This window comes from Peromyscus californicus, unplaced genomic scaffold (assembly GCF_007827085.1).
Source record: "Peromyscus californicus insignis strain IS unplaced genomic scaffold, ASM782708v3 Scaffold_2__1_contigs__length_46816999, whole genome shotgun sequence".
Taxonomy (NCBI): Eukaryota; Metazoa; Chordata; class Mammalia; order Rodentia; family Cricetidae; genus Peromyscus; species Peromyscus californicus.
Genome location: NW_026294540.1, coordinates 1257511 through 1279266, shown reverse-complemented (window position 1 = coordinate 1279266; position 21756 = coordinate 1257511). Strand labels below are relative to the sequence as shown.

Genomic DNA, 21756 nt, shown 5'->3' with positions numbered 1-21756 from the left:
ATTCTCTTCTCCAGCTGCACAACTTTGCAAATTAGAACTGATTTTGCAGAGGGAAAGTCGCATGCTTCAACCCTTCTTACTGTCTTCATGAAACTGCAGGAACGTCTCACCAGGACTCCCTGCAGGACTCCTGAGCATCTCACATACACACTACTAACAGGATCACTCATGCCTGAGGAAGCCTGACAGGGGATCTAAGCTACTGAGGGCAGCCCAACAACTGAGCAAGGAGCTACAGTGTGCTGGAGACACAGGGCTCCATTGTTCACTGACACAGGAACGCAGGAACTGCCACCCCCGCCCATTCCCTGCCCTGAATGGAGTGCTGAGTTTAAACTCAAAAGACATTATTTAGTTGAAAATGTGGGGGAAGCAGCATGCTTCAGCCTTTAGCCTCACATAGTGCCCCTCGGGCAAGGTGGGGCCTGGTGGGGAGACACTTGTGAGGGTCAAAGGTGGGTTTCTTACTTTGTCGTTTTAGCCAGGCACCTGAAGTGACATGGATGTTTTCACATGGGCTAAGCTTCACTGATGTCTGGTTTGGTTTGAGATGACCACACCTGGTCACTATAAAGAAAAGGGCACACTGAATTGTACCTCCCCATGCCTGTGTGGAAGATTCAAGCAGCAGATGCCTGTCCAGGCACCTCTATGCATTTATTTTAGCTCCAGGCTGTGGCCTTAGTTTGAAATTTAGACTGACATTCTGAATTTGCCCAAGAAAGGCTTTACCTCCTGAGTGAACTTCCTCAGCTCTGGAGGCTGTCCCAGACAAAACACTGCCACTGTGGACAGTTCCTATTCGAGAGACCAATTGTCACAAAGACTGACAAGAAGCCCAGGACCTGAGGAAGGGGAGGGTGGCTTGAGGGGTCTCCAAAATCATTATATGTTCAGGATGCCTCAGAAGCATAGTTCTCACTAGGGTCCTCTGGAGCTCCCAGTGCAGGCTACTCCCTGCTCATACATTCTTGCCATACCTGTGCTGTGGGATGTCTTTCTGTGTACTGTGAATATGTGTGGCTCCCATTGGATAATAAATAAAGCTGTTTTGGCCTACAGCAAGAAAGCTTACAGCCAGGTGGGAAATCCAAGCAGATACAGAGGGAAGAAAGTCAGAAGCGGCAGAGATGCCAGCAGCCACCAAAGGAGCAACAAGATGCCAGCAGACCAGTAATGCCACGGCCACGTGGCAACATATAGATTAATAGGAATGGGTTAACTTAAGATGAAAGAGCTAGCTAATATATGCTAAAGCCATAGGCCATACAGTTGGTAATTAATATAAGCCTCTGAGTGATTATTTTGTAAGCGGCTGCGGGATCTCAGGGCTGGGCAGGACACAGGAAAACTTCCAGCTACACACCTGTATTTTCATTTGTACACTCACTGGAATTTTAGTCTCTTTTTTATCACTCTGCTGCTGCCCATAGTGCAGGTCGGTCAGTAGGCTGCCTGCCCTGGTCACCACTGCCCCAGTATCTGGCAAAAATTAGAGACTTGTACAGAGCAGTTGCTCCAGTCCTGGGGTGGGGGAATAAAGATTAGAGCACAATGGCTTCACGTTCACAGGGGACCAGCCTTGTGATGGACTCGGACCTCTGAGTCCTCTGACACTGTTAGAAGTGGGTCCTGCCTGGTCTGGCGTGCTTACTGCCCCTTCTCATTTCCTCTGCTGGTCAGCTCTTCCCTTTACTTCTCACTTCAAGCATGAAATCCCGAGGGCCAGGGAGCAGCCCAGTCACCCTGCACGCGTGCTGTGCTGTCTGCAGATGTGGCTTTGTCTCTCTTTCGTCTGACCTAGCTTCCAGGCATTTATGATTTAAACCTCAGAGGGCATCCATACTTGCATATCTTTGTGGTTCACTACAGGGTCGACCCCTATGACCCCCACAGCATGACCCAAGGCCAGGCCAGCCTGGGACACACAGTGACCACAGTGTGCATATGGGTGATGCCTGTTCATCCTTCATAGAAACAGAAGCTAGAAAATGACATTTGGCTATTTTCTCAAAATATGATATTAATTTGAAGAATATAATAATGAAGAACAGAATAGGCCTGGCCTCAAAGTCTATCTGGGTGAAGGCTGGATTGATTGATCCTGGCTCTGACACCAGCAAGTCCCATTTCACTAATGTCACGGATTTCGGTTGGAAAGGAGATCTAAACCAGGTGGCCATTCTGTCCCCTAATAGCTCTGGTGTGACACTGTCCTGTGGTTATACTGTTTCTCATGTAAGATCCCCTCTGTAAGTGTATAGGCACCCCAACAAGCACCCACACTTGGAGCCAGGCAGAGTGCCCAGGAGAGCACAGAGACACCCTGGCCTCTGTGGTGCCAGGCCATTTAGACCAAAGCAGAGGTTCTGCCCAGACCCAACGCTGACTGCCATGGATAAGTCCTTGCCACTGAGTCTCTGGACAGCTGGTGCTGGGTGCACTGCCCAGGACTGTCTTCATCAGAGAAGCTGGGGCGACCCAGTAGACTGTCAAAGGATGAGGCCTGCTGATGCTCCCTCATGGAGAGGAGGCCAGTGGTCCCTCTCCAGAAACTCCAGCCATTCACCCTCTCCTCAGTCAGCTGTAAGAAATCCTGCCCCCACTGCACATGGCCTTGGGAGGCACCAGCAATCTGACAGTCACTGGGAGTATCTGTCACTTTCCTGGGATACATGTGGTGTATGGACCACAGGTTTTACATGCCCATCTGGAGTGGCTAGGATGCGGAAGACAGCTGAAGTGGGATGTTTTGGTAATGCAGGTGTTCAGGGATCAGTCATGCTTTTGTAAGTAGCCCCTTGCCCATGTTCTGTAGGGCAGCCCTGTAAACTCCTTTAATTACCAATTTGGACTTGGGTGGAATACATCTGTTGGTGATGCCCTATCTAGACTGAGTAGATTTTTTTTCACGAGAAATGAAACATTTGGCCATCACTGCCTGAGGACCTGGGTGATTACAAATATACTTTGGTAGTTTCTTTTTGAAGGAAGTGTTTGGAGGAAACCATTTTCCACACAGCATCGTAGTAAAACACCACCAGAAGCACATTCCCCTCACCCTGTTTGTAGAGAGCTGCCTCTGTCCCCAGCCCTGATATCTGGGAGGCCAACTCTCTCCACTTCAGCCCTCCAGCGTGCAGATCTGTACACTTCTGTTGGTCAGCGACACATAGAGCCTCTGTTCAGTCAGCTGTCATGTTACCTTCACAGACAGCCATGCTTACAGTCAGTGCCACATCCTGCTTGGGATTTTAATGAAAGAGCAGAGACTGCCCTCCAGGGGGCGTGCGTGCTGGACACGTGACTGTCTGCTGCAGTGATTGTGCTGATCAAACATGCATGGGATTCCCACAAGGTCTCTTTCACTAGTCCCTGCCCTCAGGACCCAAACTGGAACAAAGATGGACTAGGCACAGCCTCCTACCTGGAGTAGTAAGACTCCACCCCCAGGGCCTCCCGGACGCTGGCAATGTGCTGCTCCAGTGCAGAGCTGGTTGCTATGGGCAGAGTCGCACTGCTGCTGGCTTGGAAGTCACTGGAACCTTCCACTGAGTTATCACCCAGGTAATGTTCGTGAAACTTCAGGATTCCTGCAACAAGGTAATTATGGTAACGTCATGGATGGTTGGGTAGCAGGAGAGATCGGGAGAAGGTAGGAGAGGGGAACTCGGGTGCTGTGGGACTTCTTTACCAAGCATGCTGGGGTCCCGTGGTTTTAGGCTTTCTAAACTGGGGCAGTGTTTGCTCACAGCCCACACTATGAAGACACAGGCTAGCTTCTGCTGATGCATGCAGAAGCCCTGAGTTCGGACAGCTTTCTATGCACTTCCAGAATGATGCTCTGGAGAATCTTGCTTCGTGATGGGTATGCGAGATCAAGCCCCAGCAGAGGCTGAAATCCTGAACAAATCCAGAACTAGCCAAGTGGAAACTCATAAAAGACCTTTCATTTCACAAAAGCAAGCCATAATAAGCATATAGACATTTTAAAACAAAACCAACTGGTCAATGGCCACTAATGGTTTAAGGGAGGGTAAAGGCAGTTCTGTGAAACAGAGGCAGCCCACAATGGCTTCCTGGCAATAAGCATAGGCCTTGTCCTCATATGGTAATGAGGTACACTGGTCCTCCGATTGGATCAGAGCCCTGGCAAAAGTTTCAGTCTCATTAGCAGCACAGAGAACAAAAAAGGACACACCAGGCACCTCGTTACACATGGCTCGCTGTCACATGGATCTGGCATGCCACCTGTCAAACATGTCCCCAACAATGCAGGCTCTACAGAGAAGGCACTTGACATTTGCCGACCGTCAACTCTGTGCTCATGAGTGTGAGCCCCGCTTAGGGGGCAGGGATGCAGACGTCGTTCATTAGGTCACCAGAAAAAAAAAAAAAAAAAAAAAAAAACTTAAAACACAGCATTAAAAGGTTAGGGGTAAGAGTGAGTATGGTGTTTGTGGGAAACCCAGGTGAGCATGGCTGTGAAGACGGTCCTGCTGATGCAGGGCAGGCACACATGCTCAGAAGCCGTCTCCCCAACACCGTGGCCTTTACTGTAGATGGAGAGAAAGCCTGTCACTTCTCCCTGGCAGCTGAACTTTTTACAGATATTCAAGAAGGCCATTCTTCAGGATTCCCAATTATAAGACCCACTTCTCCAGTCAATAAACTCTAATTGGATCTGGTGTGTCTCCAACATGGTGAAGCCATCAACATTTTATTATGCAAAAAATATGGCCCCACAGCCAATTAGTAGTTTTGCATTCAGTGAAACTGTTACATCCTGCGTGTTCAGTGCTGGTTTAATAAAGAGGATCTTTACTTCTAAAACAGATTTTCAACAGAACTAGTAAAAAACAAATTGATTCTGTTAAACTCAGAAATTCAAGCTTACAGCTTTACTTATAAACTACAAGAGTCATCATCACTTTGGTGTCTAACTTTACCAGGGGTCACAATGATCGAATCACATGGAGAAAGAACTCATTCGTATGTGATCTTGACTCAGTAGCTGATTAACAGCTGTCTATAAATAGGCTGCCCCATTAGCCATTCTCGTAGCTCTCCCAGTCGAGCATGTCCTCATCCGATGGCAAAGGGCGGTTTGATTAGGATGCCCCACCGAGGGATAACCACGGCAGCTAAGCTTTTCCTTCATCTGACCTAGGAGATGGCACCTTCTCCCCCAGCCCCTTCCCTGGCCTTCTCACTTCCTGTGCTTCACAGACAGAGACCTCACCTGCCCCGGGAGCGAGCAGCCAGCTGTAGAGGTAGCCTGCAGCCAGGGAATAGTACAGCACCAGTCCCCGCTGTGCGTTAACCATCTCTAAGATCTGATCGATGGTGATGGGCGAGTAGGGGTCGGAGTCCTGTTGTCCCGTCTGTCTTTCCACCAGCAGGTCAGCAAATGCCCTTGTCCGACCTCTTTCCGCTACGGCCAGGGCTTCATCATGGTGGCCTAGGAGACAAAGGGACAGGTGTGCTCACTCAGGGGGTAGTTGAGTACGCTTCTGACCTGGGGAAGGAAACCCGCTGCCTCTGTGCCAGCTGTGGTGGAATCACAGGCACACTGCTTCAGGCCCACTCCCAGAAAGGGATTATGATAGTCGCCCACCTAGCTCAGTGGATTCGGTGAGGTCCTGAGTGTGGAGATGCTGGGGAGGTGTTGGTTATCACCGGCTGCATGGGAGGTGGCATTGCCGCTGTTACAGCTGAGAGCCTATTCAACCCTGTCTGTGTCCTATCATCCCATGGGCAAGGGCTGAAGCCTCTGAGATCCTTTTTTAGCCACTTCTCTTCCAAGCTTTCCTTCAGCCTTTCAGTAAACATTCTAGCCCGTCTCCTCTAAGACACTGCACACGACACTGCTGCTTGAAAGCTGAAGCATCAGTGTGAAAGCACGACATGAAGCCACAGGCCCCCAGGGAAGAGTCCACTGCAGAGGGCCGACTTGAGGATAAACACCAATGTGGAATTGTTGCCAGAGCAAGGGCCAAGGAGACAGAACACCAAGGCAGGGAGCTCAAGGTACAGCTGCCATGGCTCTTCAGGGAGGCTTCACCCCTGCTGTTCAGGCAGCCGGAGAAAGAGGGTTTATGTGAGAGCATGCAGATAGCCTCTTTTACTCTATTAACTTATTAACTGGAACAGCAGGACAATTTCGGTGCACACTAGAAAATCAGCCCCAAAGTCCTGGAAGATTTAATACTGTGATCATAATGGTCAATAAATTACAATCCCAGGCAAGAGCCATTTCATTTTTTAAGGGGAAACTTGAGCACTACATGTGTGGGAAGGACAGGTGGGTAGAAAGGCTTCACATGCTCAAAGCACTGACCATGAAGTCCATCTTCACTGCCACCTTGACTGGTCTGGGGACCACCTAGGCACCTCTCGGTGTGTCTAGAAGGGTCCTTTAACAGACAAAGGGAGACCCACCCTTGAGCAGCAAAGCCCATGAGCTGGGGTCTCAGACTGAATACAAAGACAACAGAGGAAGCGGCTGAGCACCAGCATCCATCTCTCCGCGTTATGACTCATGTGACCAATCGCCTCCTGCTGTCATCGCCACGCCTCAGCACCCCCATGCTGGACTGCACCCCACACAAGCCTTCTCTAAGTCAGGTGTTCTGTCATAGCCGAGTAACTCACACAAACATCTTCCGGGAAGTGGCAGGCAATGGAAGGACCGAGAAGGGGACACTGGCCACCCAAGCCCAGGGAAGGGTGGCTGTGGACTGCTCTGGTGCCTTGCAATACACGGCTGGGGTGGGTGGGAAGAACCCCGACTGGGTAACACAGCCCGGGGCACAGGTTCTCAGAGGACAAGCAGTAGGTAGCAAGAATGCATGGCTGAGAAAACAGAAGAGGCCACTGTCATCTCAGCACAGGACCTGAGCGGGACTTGAAGCAAGTATTGGTAAAAGGGACACCTGGTGCAGGAGTCTCTGGCAGAGGGACACTTGCTCTGCTCTCTCAGCATCTCAACTGCTCTCCTGTCATTGAGTTGTGTCTGTCACACTGGACTCATCCACCAGTGTCCACGATGGCCCATGACACAAGCTGAGTGTGCACTCTCTGAACTCACCAGTTCCCTGGCACTTGCATCCACTGCTCTGCCCGTCTTTGCTGAATAAACAAATGACTGCCCAATAGCTGGGTGTGGCTTCACAGTCTGTGCTGAGGGCCAACCGTTACTTTCACTACTGAACAGTGTGGACGCAGGGCTTTGTGTACACAAACACGCACACACACACAAAACACTAGCTGCTCTCACCTAGGCTGACAAGCACCCGCTGCAAGGCCTGGTACGATGATGTCTGCAGGTCGAAGAGGGAGAGCTTGTAGTCCGTGCTCAGCTGTGCCTCATGCCGGATTGTTTCAAACAAGGCCGATGCCCTATAAAGCTGCAAGGGATAGAGACTGTCACCCATGCTTCATAACCCAGCCATTTACAGGTTTGAGATGGCTCTTGCTCATACCTGGGTGCACAACCTAAAAACACCTTTTAAAGGGGTTGAAAGGATGACTGCCAGGCAGGTCCTTGTGCATCTGAAGAACTGTCTCCTCAGCCCCAGTTAACTATAGTTTACATGACCAATGTTGGACATATGAAGGGATATGAAAGATTAGGACTCAAGGTCTGCAATTTAAAAATAAATTTTAGGCCGGGCGGTGATGGCGCACGCCTTTAATCCCAGCACTCGGGAGGCAGAGCCAGGCGGATCTCTGTGAGTTCGAGGCCAGCCTGGGCTACCAAGTGAGTTCCAGGAAAAGGCGCAAAGCTACACAGAGAAACCCTGTGTCGAAAAAACCAAAAAAAAAAAAAAAAAAAAAAATTTAATCAGTTATCAACACAAACAAGAGCTGATTTGATTAAAACAATGAAGAAAACTTTACTTCTGTCACCAGACAAGTAGGACCCTCCCGCTCAGGCCTGGGGTACACTGGAGGCAGACCAGGCTGGGCAGTGAGACTGTAGGTGGCCCAGTGGCCCAGAGCCCAAACATGGCTCTCCTAAGACCAGGCTTTGCTTGTCTCCACCGAGCTAATCTCACTCACATGGGCACCTTGAGGACCAGACAGCTGACATTTCCTTGAAGACCCTGTCCCCACTGCTCCACATTTATACAAACTTGGCATGGAGCCAGGAGAAGAAGAGCAGAGAGGGGCGTGTGTGCTCGAAGCCCTGCTACCCAGCCGCTGCCAGCTGCTGTCAGCCGCTGCCAGGCCTGGGCCAGGACACGGAGTCTTACTTTATTCCATGGATGAAGCTGTCCTCCGTCTTCCCAGAGGATTTTCAGGAATAACTCGGGAAGTAGAAGTACTTTCAAAACTGTAAGTTGCTGCTGTATTAATATAAACTTTTATTCTTGTATGTAGGAAATGACAATTAATCGTTTAAATTCCCTTTAATACTTTTTAAAAAAAGATTTTTAATTTTTATTGGTGTGCGTGAGCACCCACTTGCCCCCATCTCCAGGTGTTTGTGGAGGTCAGAAGAGGGTATTGGGTCCCCTGGAACTGGAGTTACAGGCAGTTATGAGCTGCCATGTGGGTGCTGGGAACTGAACTCAAATCTTCTGCAAAAGCAAATGCTCTTACCTGCTGAGCTGTTTGTTCAGCTCGGATCTCTAACACTTCTAAGCACACAGCTCAGCACCCTAGCATCCCGGCATGTGCTCAGGCTGCTCCTCTGGATAGAAGCCTCACTCTGCTCCTGGAGGGATCCCCTTTGCCTGGCACATGGTTCATAGCATTCACTCAAACGTCGAGGGATGAGTTTAAAGCAGGTATCTCTGCAACACCCACAGCCAGCATGACAACAGAGTGTCTTCAGCCACCTCCACACATGTGGCAATGGGGACTTACTACCCTCTGCCCTAACTGGAGACCTGCAAGGACATTAAACCAGGAGCCATGCATCCTGACTCTACTTCTCTACGGAAGAATGCGGTTTTGTATTAAACACTAACCGTGGGAAACAGTGCCCAACACCAGAATCCGAGAAACCATTGAGAAGTCTGTCCCATGGGTGGCTGGGTCTTGGCCACTGCAGGGACTCAGCTCTCAGGCTGGGAGCCTTATATATCAGCAGGAGAGGCCCGCAGCCACGGCGGATACTCTGGGCTCTCCAGGCCGGAGTTCTGCTTACCTGGTGCTGAGCTTCCTCCAGGTTCCCACTTGCCCAAAGGGAGAGACCAAGACCATGGCGAATTTTTGCCTCATCTTCTCTTCGACCCAATTGCTCAGCTAACCTTAAACCTGAAAACAGACAAGGGAATATAAGGAGAGGGAAGAGGGACGGAATGGTGCCTTTGCTTCAGCTGCATGTAAGGAATGTTAACAGTGTGGCTGTAGGGAATGCAGGACTAGGGCCAAACCAGCCTGGGGAGAGGACCCTTCCAAGGTTACAGGAAGTGAGATGCCGCAGCAGGAGCCCAGGTGATGGCTGTTGGCAGCAGGTAGGTTGGTGGGGCAGGCAGAAACAGGAACCAATGGACCCTAACCTGGCTGCCCTCACAGACACAAAACACTGAACTTAGCAAATGAAAACTCCTGGCTGACAGGATCCTCTGCCTGGGAAAAGCTTTTCCTGATAGGTACAGAGGCTAAGATCACACACCTGCCTCTCTCACCCCACAGCATCCTGAGAGCGAGGATGAAGAGACTCATGAGGGTCTCTTGAAAGCGGGATGGTGCACAGCTGGACCCTGCTCCTGCAGCTGCTGACATGCTCCATGTCCTATCCACTCGTCCCTTAAGCCCGAGACTGTGATGTGCCTCAGTGGGGTTGCAGAGCAAGCATGATTATGAGCCGGAAGGCTTAAATGACCGTCCTCATTTTAACCGTCTTCACATAGGCACCTGCAGTGTGGGTCACTCACAGCAAGCTTGGAAGTTCCATGACACCAGCCACCTCCAGGGCTTTGTGGGGGCAAAGTCTGACGGTAACCGTTTATTGTATTGGTCACTATGCGGGTCTCAGGGTCACTGTACCTGCATTCCAGTGTTCTCTGCACAGAGCAGGAGCCTCTGCAGAAGACACCGTATGGCTCTCACAGCTCAACTGTACACATAACCCAGGGCTTCCTTCTCATCTAAGTCAGGGCAGAAAGCCAGCGCCAAGCACTCTGGGCCTGTGTGATTCCTTTTAGAGGTCCTGAGTCAGCTGATGGCTGCTGTGAACAGTGGTGCTCAGGGCCAGCCTCCTAACTCAGGATGCATTTCAAAACACATGACTCAGAGAGCCCAGAGGCAGCATTCTGAGTTTAAGTCATGCCGGTGGGCAACAGAAGAATCTGTAAATCATCCACACGATGGACAGCAGTTCTGGGGAGGGCAGGACGGCTTTGGTTGTTCTGACCTCCAGGGGCCTGCCACACTGACCCTTCAGTGTCCCCAGCAAGGATGGTGCCCACAGGCCACTGGGCACATGCACTGGAGCTGCCTCCTGGGAGCCTGACCATTTCATTCTTGAGGGCCTGCTCACCTGCACTGTAACAAAGCCCCAGGTGGTCACTGGGTTGAGCCCACTTCCTTTTCTAGTTTCCAGACAGAGAAAGAGCTGAATGAAAGTGGTGGTGTTAGCCTGTGTCAGCCATATCACCTGGGGTCTGTCTGGACTCAGACCCACACAGGGTTCCATTGCACAGAGCAGGCAGGGGATGTTGGGCCACATCCCCACTGAAAGCTGGGGTGACTTCCCGCTGAACTGCCCTCTGCTGCAGGAGGCTGCAGGACCTCCTGCTCAGTACTTGGAGAGAGCCTTGGGTGCTCTGCACCCTGAGTCTGCTCAGAGCATACTAGAGACACCTGGTTAGGCCCACGTGGAACTCTTGGTCACAGGCCCCCTCCACCAAACATCCACTGTGGGGAGTTTTTAGATCTCTGTAAGACTTATCACAAGAGACAATAAAAACGAGTTGCAGAGTTTTCCATAAATACAGAATTACGTGACAAATGCCCAGTCATACAGCTGCTGCATGGAAGCAGTATTTCAGAAGGGAATAAACAATAAAGCACTTATTGCAAATGCTGGATGCTGGGTCTCACAAATTCAACTGAAAACCACCCCTAGGTGGCTGGACTGTTACAACACTAGAATTTAAGCAAAGTTAGGGGCTCATTTTTTACAGGTACAGGGCCCCACCTCGCAGCGGGAGCCACACGGGGGTAGGACAGTGGCTGCAGCTTCTCCACTGCAGGGCTGTACAGAGCACCAGTGCCAGCTCCAGCAGCTTCCCACTCTCAGGACTTCCCCCGGGGCAGGGGAACAACAGGGTCCAGCTGCCCCACCCTGCAGTTTCTGTGAGGTCAGAAACAACTCCAGCCAGGCTGAGCCCACTCTGCAATGAGCCAACTTAATAGCATCAAATCACTGTATTTCTCCAAGCCTTGGTGTTGTAGCTGCGAAAATGGAGATGAACGAAGGGTTCTTGGGCTTGGGGTACAGCTCACTGGAAGCAAATCTGCCTGGTGTGTGAAATGAGCTAACACTGTCAAAGAAAGAATAAAAAAGAAAAAAGGTGGTAAAAAGGGCAGCCTGAGTATTGCTGTGAGAACTAAAATCTGGCCAAAGGGACTGCAGGTGGAAGCCCTTACAAAGATATTTCTGCTTGAAACCTGGAGCCAAGTCCTTCACTGGTGAGTGGCAAGCCACACCCACCCCCCCACAGCACACCCACCCCCACTCAGAGAGACCCTGTGTGCCTCTGAGGGCTACAAGAGCAGGACCATCCCAGTATGGAGGAGAAAGGCAACCCCTTTGCTGAGACTTTGGCTCATGTAGGAAGGACATGTGAGGCCCCACTGGCCTCGGGTAACTGACAGAATCTGGTCGCAGTGGAGGAGCAAAGGGCCCAATTTCCAATCCTGCTCCTTGACATCAGTCTGTGCAAACGCTCAGAAGGAGCCTGGCCAGGCCCCAGGTAGACACTTTGGGCTAGCAGCCACTGTGCCTGAGCTGAGAACTGTAAGCCGTGGGGGCTTGGGGCAGTTGGACATGTTTCTGAAGTAGACCCTCATGATTTTGTACCCCCAGGTCTTAAGGATCATTCAATTGGTGAGGATGTGCTGTGTGCCCAGTTGCTGCTCTTACAAGCAAAGGGTATCAGCTATTTTGGGCAGCAGGTGAGGGGCAGGTACCAAAACAGAGAGAGGAAGGCAGCTGGAGTCCAGAGAGCTGGGGCAGGGCAAGGAGACACCTTGAAACTATCAAGGAACACCAGGTGGGGATGGCATGGCCTGTGAGACCCTCACTCAGTAGAGGTGACTGAGTTTCCCCTGGTAGAGCCTTTTGCCTACCTTCCTGTAAGTACATGACTGCCTGGGAATAGTTCTGCAAGGCATGATGTGTCCTTCCCAGGCTGCTGTAAGACACGGTCTTGGCCACCAGGTCGTTCATCTGTGCCGCAATGCTCAGGTGCTGTTCTTGGTAGACCACAGCCCTCTCAAACGTGCCCAGGGACTCGTAGGTCAGACCCAGGTTCCCATAGGCCCGGCCCTGGCACGTGGGGTTGTCGGTCTCCTCGGCAATCTGCAGATCGAGCTGGTGATACTGCAGGGCCGTGTCGTACTCCCCCATCTGCTGGTAGACACCCCCCAGGCCGCAGGCCGCATCACTCTCCAAGGCTCGGTCCTTCATGTCTCTGGCAATGTTCAGCTGGCGTTCAAGGCAGGAAATGGCTTGTTCATAATTCCCCAATTGGCTGTGGAGACTTCCCAGCTCTCCATAGGCCTGAGCTTTATTGGAGGCCTCCCCGAGCTCATGGGCCACCACAAGCCTCTTCTCAAAGCACACGAGGGCCTGCTGCAAGCTCCCTGTAGCCCTGTGGGGATGCAGACAGAGAAGCAATGAGATCATTCCGTGCAGGTGCAGACATGCTAAAGCCCCCGAGAAAATGAAAAGCATTCGTCACTGTCACTTACTCCAGAAGCTCTTAACTCCTTCTCTAGCTAAAATCTATCATGTGCCCTTAGAGTGAGATGCAGAGGAATTTCATAATCTGGAAAGCAATTCAAAAGTCATCCCTTAGTGACCTTCCCAAGAGCCTGCAATTCAGTGGGATGTGCACCCCCAAGGAAACATAAAATATATTAATAGGCACGATGATAGCAAGGTCTGGGACTCGGGCCTCCCAGCCTCCACTACTGCTTAGAAGGGTGCTTTTGAAATCACTTTACAGGAGCTGTAAATCGCTCAGCCTGACTTTGTTGGAGCAGTCCATGGGTGATGATTAGTCTGACCTCTTCCTCCACTCCAGGAGCCCTGATCCCCACTCCTCAAGGAGGCCCTGTCTGTACACATAGGCACCGTCTTGGGTTTCCCCTCTTGGAAGGAAGCCTCTCTTGGCCAACAGAGCCTTTTTTGTGCTGCTCAAAGACAATATGATCAAGAGCAGGAAGAGAATGCCTTCTGGTGGCAAATGGAGCCAGTTGTCTGGGTGTGTGGATTTCACTGACTGAGCCTCAGTTTCCCCTGTTCCACAGAAGATGGACGTGTGTTTAGTACAGCATTGGGATACTGTTAGGACAGCTATGCAAGTGCCCAGCATGGGTGAGGCTTGATGCTCTGGACCAGTCTCCTGTCCCTCTGTTACCAGGTAGGGCTGAGTGAGTGGCGGCTACCGATGCTGTACTAATAAACACAGTCATAAAGTGTGGAGGCCCTCACAAAGGTCAGCTAAGCAGGTCCATCCATCTTCCCGTCCATACGAACACTTGCATCGTGATCACTGTGTAATAAATGTGAAGTCTGGGCCCTGGGTTTGACTCTCAACTGGTCTTTGGAGGCTGAGTAACCTCAGGTAATAACCCACCCTGTCTGGGCTTTGGAGTTTTTTCATACGTGACAGCAATATTATCACCCACTTAACTCAACGAATTGTTGAAAAGCCAAATGAGAGGTGTGGGAGGGAACAACCTGCCCTGTAGCTGGCAGCTGCCCTTCCTGCCATGGCTCCTCTCCTCGCAACTGTATCTAGCCCCATTCCCTGTCTGTGTTACCTGTGTCCATTTCCGAGACCCCGGTAGGCCTTGGCTTGGTCTTGCATGCGGTTCAGACTCTGGGCAACAGACAGATACTGTTCATAGTACTTGATGGCTTCCTCATAGTCCCCCAGGGCCTCGTAGCAGTCCCCCAGGTTGCCATAAGCCCGACCCCTGTCCAGCACAGACTCGTTCCCGCTGAGCTGCTGCAGCATGGCCAGCTGCTGTTCGAAGTAGCCAATGGCATCCTCCATCACGTTCATGTTCATCTTCGTGATGCCCATGTTGCCGTACACCTGGGCTTCCAGACTTGGCTCTTTCAGCTTCCGCCCCAGCTCCAGCTGTTCCTGGTAACACTTGAACGCCATTGTGTATTTTCCAAGGGCCATGTAGACAGCTGCCAGGTGCCCGTGAGACCGGCACTCCCCTGGTAAGTCGCTCAGTTCCTGATAGACCTCCAGCTCCTGTGTGTGATAACCCAAGGCCTTGTCATACTTCTGGACCATCCGGTATGCGGTACCCAGGGCTGCATAGGCACTGGCCTCCAGCCTTCTGTCTTTCACGTGGTGAGCTAAGCCCAACTGCTGCTCGTAGAACTTTATTGCACCGTTTACATCCTTTTTACAGACAAATATATCTCCCAGGTTCCCTAGGGCTCGGAACTTAGCCTGGGAATTATCCAGGGACTGGGCTAGGGACAGAAGGTATTTCTGACACTCCTCGGCTTTAGCAAAGTTCAGCAGAGCCTTGAAGGCCAGGCCCAGGTTGCAATAGGCTTTTGCTTGGCTCAGTTTGTCATGAAGGTCTTTGGCCAGGGCCAGGTCCTGCTCATAGTACTTCACAGCCTCCTGGTAGTTCCCAAGGCAGTAGTGGGCATAGCCGAGGTTGTGGCAGACCTTTCCTTCTCCCTCCATGTCCTGGAGGTCAGGAGCAAGGCGGAGGTACTGCTCATAGTAGGGTGCAGCCTGGACATACTCTCCTCTCGAGCAGTGGAAATTCCCCAGGTTGCTGAGTGCCCGGGCCTCACTCTGGATGTCTCGAAGCTCCCGGGCAATGTTCAAGTGGTTCTGGTAATGCTGCAGGGCCCGGTCGTGGGCTCCCAGGGCCTGGTAGGCAACCGCCAGGTTTCCATGAGTTGAAGCCTGAGAGGCTCGGTCGTTCACCTCCATGGAGATCTGCAGCTCCTGACGGTGGTACTTGACAGCCTGGTCGTACATGCCCAGGGCATTGTAAGCATTGCCCATATTCCCATAGGCGCGGCCTTGGGCTGCGTAGTCGCTCAGCTCTTGGGCGATGCACAGGTGGGTCTTGTGGAGCTTCAGGGCCGTGTCGTAATCGCCTTTCATCTGGTGGATGATTCCTGGGATAAAGGGGAAGAGAAGGTAGGAGAAAGTGTGATTTACAGCTCAATCTAAGGTGAATGCAGTCCTGAGCCAAAGGCTTGAGACCGACTAAGGCGGAGGCTGAACTCGTCAATACCGCAAAGGGGGTGGCTTCCCACGTTTCAAACCACCAGGAAAACCTAACAGATTTGATGACAAAAATGAGAATATTTTACAAATAAACACGCAAAATTAAAGGGCAAACAGAACACACTAGAAAATATGTGAGACATATACAAAAAATTGTAACAGCTGCTGTGAAAAAATTGTTGTAAAATTCAGTTTAGCTTAAAAGGAAAAAATATCAAGATCCCTGTTTACTAGGGTAGGCAAAGAATAGTGAATGTCAACAGACAACCAAAAGAACCAGAGAGGAAGGTGGGCACTAACATCCTTTAATAATCAGAGAAATGCAAAAACAAACCAATCCCATAGAACCATTTTACCTACACTAAATTAGCAAATAAAAACTTTAGCACCCCCATTACAGATGCGGTTGCCCTGAACCTGAACACACCAACTGTTGGGCGTAAATGAGGACAATGACCATAAAAGCATGGTGACATGCAGGTGGGTGGGACTCTGTTCTGCAGTCCTGTGCTGGACAGGCAAAGCGGCTGTGTGTGCATGGGAGGAGTCTGAGCTCTGATCCCATAAGACAAGTGACATTTCTGGGGTTGTGTCCAGTCATGGAGCAGGAGATGTCACCAGCTTGCTCTCTGGAAGGGGCACAGCTTTCAGACCCTGGCAAGGTTGGAGACACCAAGCTTCCCAGGAAGAAATGCCCATTCGACGTGGTGGGCCCTTTAATAGTGGGAACTTGGAGACACTGCAGTTAAAGACCCACTTTTAGCCTGTCCTCCTAAGCTGCCTTCAGGCTTCATGGTTTCAAGCATCCTTGGACAAAATGAATCATTTACCACCTTCTTTCTACAAATGATCTGCCCATCCAGGCATCACTGTGTGTGAGTGCAAGCCCTGTCTGGCCCTGCTCTCCCCCTTCCTCCCAGGGCCACCTTTGCACTCAGCAACCCCTGCACAGCCTTTGGATTCTACTGCGGCGACTGTTTAGAAGTCCGTATGATCGCTTGCTGGTTGGGAAACACGGGGAAGAAAGAGAGAAAGGCCTTCAGAGAAGGCTGCCGAGGGCAGTGTGACTTCATGTAGCTTTCTCCATCCGCCAAAGACTAGGACTTGTTGCTACCCCTGCCATCCTACACGGCCGGTTGTACCCCGTTCTCCAGTAACCTGGCCACACGTCAGGAAAGCATCCTGTTATAGAAAATGCACACAAGTTTAGACAAAATCAAAAGTCCCGTTTTATGAGGACACCCATTCAGATGAGGGTCCAGGAGGCAGACAGACATATAATGTATCTGAGCCTTTACTTTGTTTTTGTTTTAAAAACAAAAGTATTTGCCCCCTTCCTTTTAAGAAATAATTAAGTCAGATTATAGTCATCTTAGAGATGCAGAATGAGAACTAGCCATAGTGGCACACTCCTGGAATCCCAGTCCCCAAGAGGCATAGTTAAGGGTTGTGAGTTCAAGGCCAGCCTGAACAACATAAGACTGTCTCAAAAACAGACAAAGAAAGAAAGGAACATAATTAGCAACACATGTGTATCATGCTTTGTGAATAACACCTAAGATAGCTTGGCCAATGAACAAGGCACCAGAAGGGGAGCCTCTTTCTCTTACTCTGGCCTAAGGGTCTGGGTAGTGAGCAGGGAGCAGTTGAGATGATAATGGCTGCCCAGGGCTGCAATGATTTGTGAAGGAAGCTGCCTGCTGGTCATGGCAAACCGATCTGGTCTCCAGCCAGCTGCTGCTGCTTCCTTATCTTCCACAGGCCCACAAAGAACCAGAGGAGGGCTTTCAAAATTACAGCTTCCACACACAGACAAGGGCGGAGAGGCTGACCAAGCCAAGCGAGCCTCTCCCTCTGCTGTGTCCCCCGTGGCAGGTTCCGGCTGCTGCCAGTCTGGGGCATTCTGTAGGGACAGTGTGCTCTCCTGGCAGCTGTTCTCTTTGTTGAAGCAACATAAAAGCAGCCCGGGAGCTGCCAGCAAATGACTGCACACGCTGAGGGGTAATCTGCTGCTCCTCCTGCCCTTTCCAGGGTGTCACTCAGATGAAGACTTACAGAGGGCCTGTCAGTGGGGTGCCCTAGGTGACAATGGGCTGCAGGGAGGGAATTAAATGAAGATTAGTGGGGCAGAAGAGCCTCACAAAGCTGAATCCTCACCGGGTATGTGGGGAGAAGACATGGGTTAGTTATAAATGTATACGTGGCCATGTTGGGTCTCCACCTATGGATTGCCTGTGTGGGAATAATAACATCTACCTCAGAAGTTGAGGTGAGGACCATGATGACATGCTCAACACACTCTGGAGGCCCAGATGGTGTGACTAGGATAGACCAGGCAGAAAATATTTCCACTAAAATGATACCGATTACAGCTGAGCAGCGCATCCTGGCAGCTTCTCGTTTGAGCTCTCTGGAAGCAGAGCCTGGGTTCTTACACACACAGTGGGCCCCACTTCTTATTGCTTGTTATTAGTGCCCACACTGGGCTGTTGGAACCAACCTGCTCTTTCTTCTGCTTTCAAGCAGAAGGCCCAGCTGTCCTCGTAGGAAACATGGGGTCTGGGAAACAGAAAAGACACCTCCCCACTCCAGGCTTTGTGAATGCTGTGAGCAAGTCTCAGGGAGAAGGAGTTACCAGCAGAATTCATGGACCCCTGTCCTATTGGCTGTACAGGTCCATGTGCCTCCTTCCAGGGAAAGCGTGGCACAGCAGAGCAGCCAGGCTGGGTAGGTTCTCAGTGGGATGCACATGCAACTATTTACAGGTGAAGCAGCTCAGAGTCCCAGCTGTGTTTTCACTTATCCTAGGAGTTGGGGGTCATGGGGTATTTATGCAAATAGAGGGAACAAGACGAGGAAAATCAGGCTATCAGCATGCAGGGTTGTTACACTATTCTCCTAACAGCTACATAATAAAGCTAGGCAGACAAGTTGGCACTGTGTGCTCTGTGCAGCCCCCTTTGGATCAGGAGACTTCCGTGTAGCCAAGGCCTGATTCAGTAGAGGAAGTTATCAACTGGTCACTGGACCCCCCAGTTACCAGGTCTCATCCCTACCTGAGGTGCAAGGATATCTTGTGCAGATTGGGGTAACAGTACTGTGTCCTGTGTTAGCTCATGGTCATGACCTGCACACTGTCTAGGGTGGGAGGGGACATGGTGTGTTGCACTTGCTCTTTCTGATCCAGAGACCCTTCCTATCAACTTGAGATTCCTGGATCTTCCTTGCAGGTTTTCACATACATTTGTTCTACATGATTTTGAAACTATCTCAAAGCTTGGGGACAGGCCCAGTAAACAGCTAAAATCAAAGGCACAAGAACAGAGTGTTAGAACTAGCCATGTCTCTGTGAATAAGTCTCCATTATTTTCGCCAAAGTTGGACAGCAAAGTACATTTTCAAGTGGGGGATGACTCCAAAATTCACTCACCATCTGACTTTATCAGCTGCAGGTGTCTTACTGGGAGGCAGGCTTTTTCAGGGGCTGCCTGTGCCTGATTCATAAATGCCTCAAAACAACCTGAGGCCCATGTGCAGAGGGGTTGGGTCGCAGCTGGTGGTGCTGCTGAGTGAGACTGGATCACTAGTGTGCTAGCCTCAACAGTGGATTAACACACCACCAAGTTCATACCTGAAGGAGGACACTGGAGACAGGTCTGTGAAGCAGCTACCTTGTCCTGGATCCTTCCTGTCTGTGCGGGAGGCCACCGAGAGGTGAGCAGCCCTGCCCCAGCATGCACCCCTGATGCTGTGGCATTCTGTCCTTACCACAAGCCCCCCGTGATGGAGTCAGCTGGCCCTGGACTGTCAGCAGTCAGGTGGGGAAACCCTGCACACCCCCACTGCCTTCCCACAAGCACACTCTGTTGGAAGCACCTATCTTTTTACATAAGCTTAAGAAAATAGATCATCGTGCTCCGTGGTCCCCTCCTGACACTGTCCCTATGTCTAGGGCTGTGTAAACAGCGACAAGAAGCCACTCTGAAGCCCATATATATTCCATGGGCTTTGTACACAGCCCCACTTCCTACTTCCCTTTGGGTAATCAGAGACCCAGGCTGTAGGTGAATTGCTCAAAAAATCCCCTGGGCCTCTGTGGTTGTAAATCTCAGCTAGAGGGAAAGATTAATTGTATTATGAAGTAGGAGAAATAGTAATTAAAGCTATGACAAGGGGGCGGCTGGGAAAGGATGCTCCACAATGATGATGAAGTAGGAGGAATGAGGCCCTGTCATCCCTAACAGTCTGGGCCGGATGCTGTGAGGGCATCTGATGGGAAGCAAGCCCACTGTTAGTCACTGTTGGAGAAGACAAAGCATGCTTGGGTGCCATTTGGGATCACAGTAAAAGACAGTAAAAAAGGTGGATGCCTCAGAGCAGTGCAGGGAGTTGGTCTCATGGCTTAGGATGGAATGACTGTGACACTGTGAGGTAGCTCCTCTGCCGGCTGAGCCCCAACGGCTGGACCAGTCGACCTCTCTGAGCTATTTCAGACCTGCAAAGAGTGAGCCACTTAAAGTGTCATTTACCACCTCCAGGCCAGATGTCCCTGCTGGTGCTCCGGGGCTGTGCCAGCCTGCAGGCACCCCGCATGCCTTTCCAGTCTGTCCTGTTCATCTTTTCTGCACGACATGCTCTTGTCTTTCTTCCCTTGCTAAGGCTGTAGTGGACATTTCTAGTGATAGCCCTTCCCCCTCTCTCCCTCCCCCTTACCCCACCCAATCTGACCCTTTTCTTCACCCAGGTATGATCTTCTCTATCCAGGAAAAGTGGAGCACAGTCAAGGGACTTGGGTTGCCAGTGTGGAGAAGAGCTGAATTCCCTTGAGGTCAGGAGCATCAGGAGCTAGAATGCAGCATTCCAGAGTCCCCTTGTGCAACCTCGCTGACACTTCCTTCCATGGTACAGCTGCAGGAAGAGGGGCCACCAGCTGGCTGGGACCAATGAACTGCCTGAGGGCTACATGACCACCCTGCTGGCCACTAAGCTTCATCACAGTACCAGAACCAACACAGCCTGATGGATGGGCCACCAAGATAAGCTGCCCAAGCCTAGCAATTTACACTATATCCAACAAAGTTTGTGGGGAAGGAGAGACATCCAGTAAGAGTGTTCCCAAGAAGCTTTTGGGCACCTGTGCCTCTGGATGCTCTAATCCCCACCCTTGGCCCAGTGAGACCATGGAAGTCTGCACTTGACCCAGATAAACAAGCTTCAGTGGCGGGAATGTGGTCGCATGCCCTCAGGCCTGATGGGAAAGGTTTTGACCCAAATTTGCTGTTAGAAAAGGGAAGGAGTGGAGCTTATAACCCTGGCACTTGGGAGGCAGAGCTAGGAGGGTCAATACAAGCTCGATGCCAGCCTGAACTGTAGAGTGAGACTCTTCTCAGCATTAGGCCCATGACTCTGCATAATACATCTTTCCAGGTACACTTCAAAAACTCTGCCACCCAATAGTCTATAAATACCTGCTAAATTGTGGACTGGATCACATCTAAGTCTTAGAGTACTGTCCATTTCCCAAGACCTTGGCCACCTCAACATCTCATTTCACTGTAGGACAAAGAGAGCATGGCTGGCTACCACTGAAACCACTCACAGAAATGATAGCCATTAAGTGATAGATTCTAGGCTTGCCCCACTACCCCACACTCTGCCCTGGGTCACTGTGCGCTCTCAGTCTGTGGCAGTAGCAGCTGCAGAATCCAGTCATACTATCTGGGTGAGAAGCAGCATTGTTCCTTTAGCAGAGACCAGATGAGGATGGCAGGGTCTGCGCAGACCAGAGGGAACCCTGGGAATGGACAGGAAGGAGGAACGGAAGGACAGGCCAAGAGGACACTACTTCAAAATGACTTCACTCTGTAATTCAATTGCCAAGATGAATGAGTTTCCTAGCAAGGCTGAGAGCGAATTATGGAATCTGCTTTCCTGAAGCCCTCGGATCTGAAAAGCTTCTTTTTAAAATTCAAATTGGATTGAAAATTCAAACTCGGAGTCAGTGGAGCTCTAGCCAGTCTGTTGTAATGTTATCAAAACAAGTGACCCCTGCATTCTGCTCATTTGCTCTATTAGTACACGGGCTTCTCGTCAGGGCAGCATCAAAAACATGGAAAGGACTCAAGGGGACTGAACTGTCAGTCTCCCCTTTGTTGTTTGACTGAGGGGTTTACTGGGGATGGGGAGGCCCCTAGATGGGCTCTCGTGCCCATTGCAAAGGTGCTATTTCCTCAAGAACTCATGTTTGGGTTGAAAACTCAGCGCTCATGCTGACACTGGACTGTTCCAAACA

General features: G+C 50.8%; 1 protein-coding gene across 4 annotated transcripts in view; it reads right to left on the bottom strand.

Moving 5' to 3' along the window:
* Ttc28 (tetratricopeptide repeat domain 28) overlaps positions 1 to 21756 on the bottom strand; it is a 432623-nt gene that overhangs the window by 55336 nt on the left and 355531 nt on the right. For all 4 annotated transcript variants that reach the window (XM_052754914.1, XM_052754915.1, XM_052754917.1 and 1 more), the window contains 6 exons: positions 14011 to 15352; positions 12310 to 12833; positions 9158 to 9267; positions 7280 to 7409; positions 5243 to 5461; positions 3428 to 3593 (listed from right to left, as the gene is read on the bottom strand). In XM_052754914.1, the coding sequence (XP_052610874.1) occupies positions 3428 to 3593; positions 5243 to 5461; positions 7280 to 7409; positions 9158 to 9267; positions 12310 to 12833; positions 14011 to 15352 (2491 nt within the window). The remainder of the gene's footprint in view (positions 1 to 3427; positions 3594 to 5242; positions 5462 to 7279; positions 7410 to 9157; positions 9268 to 12309; positions 12834 to 14010; positions 15353 to 21756) is intronic.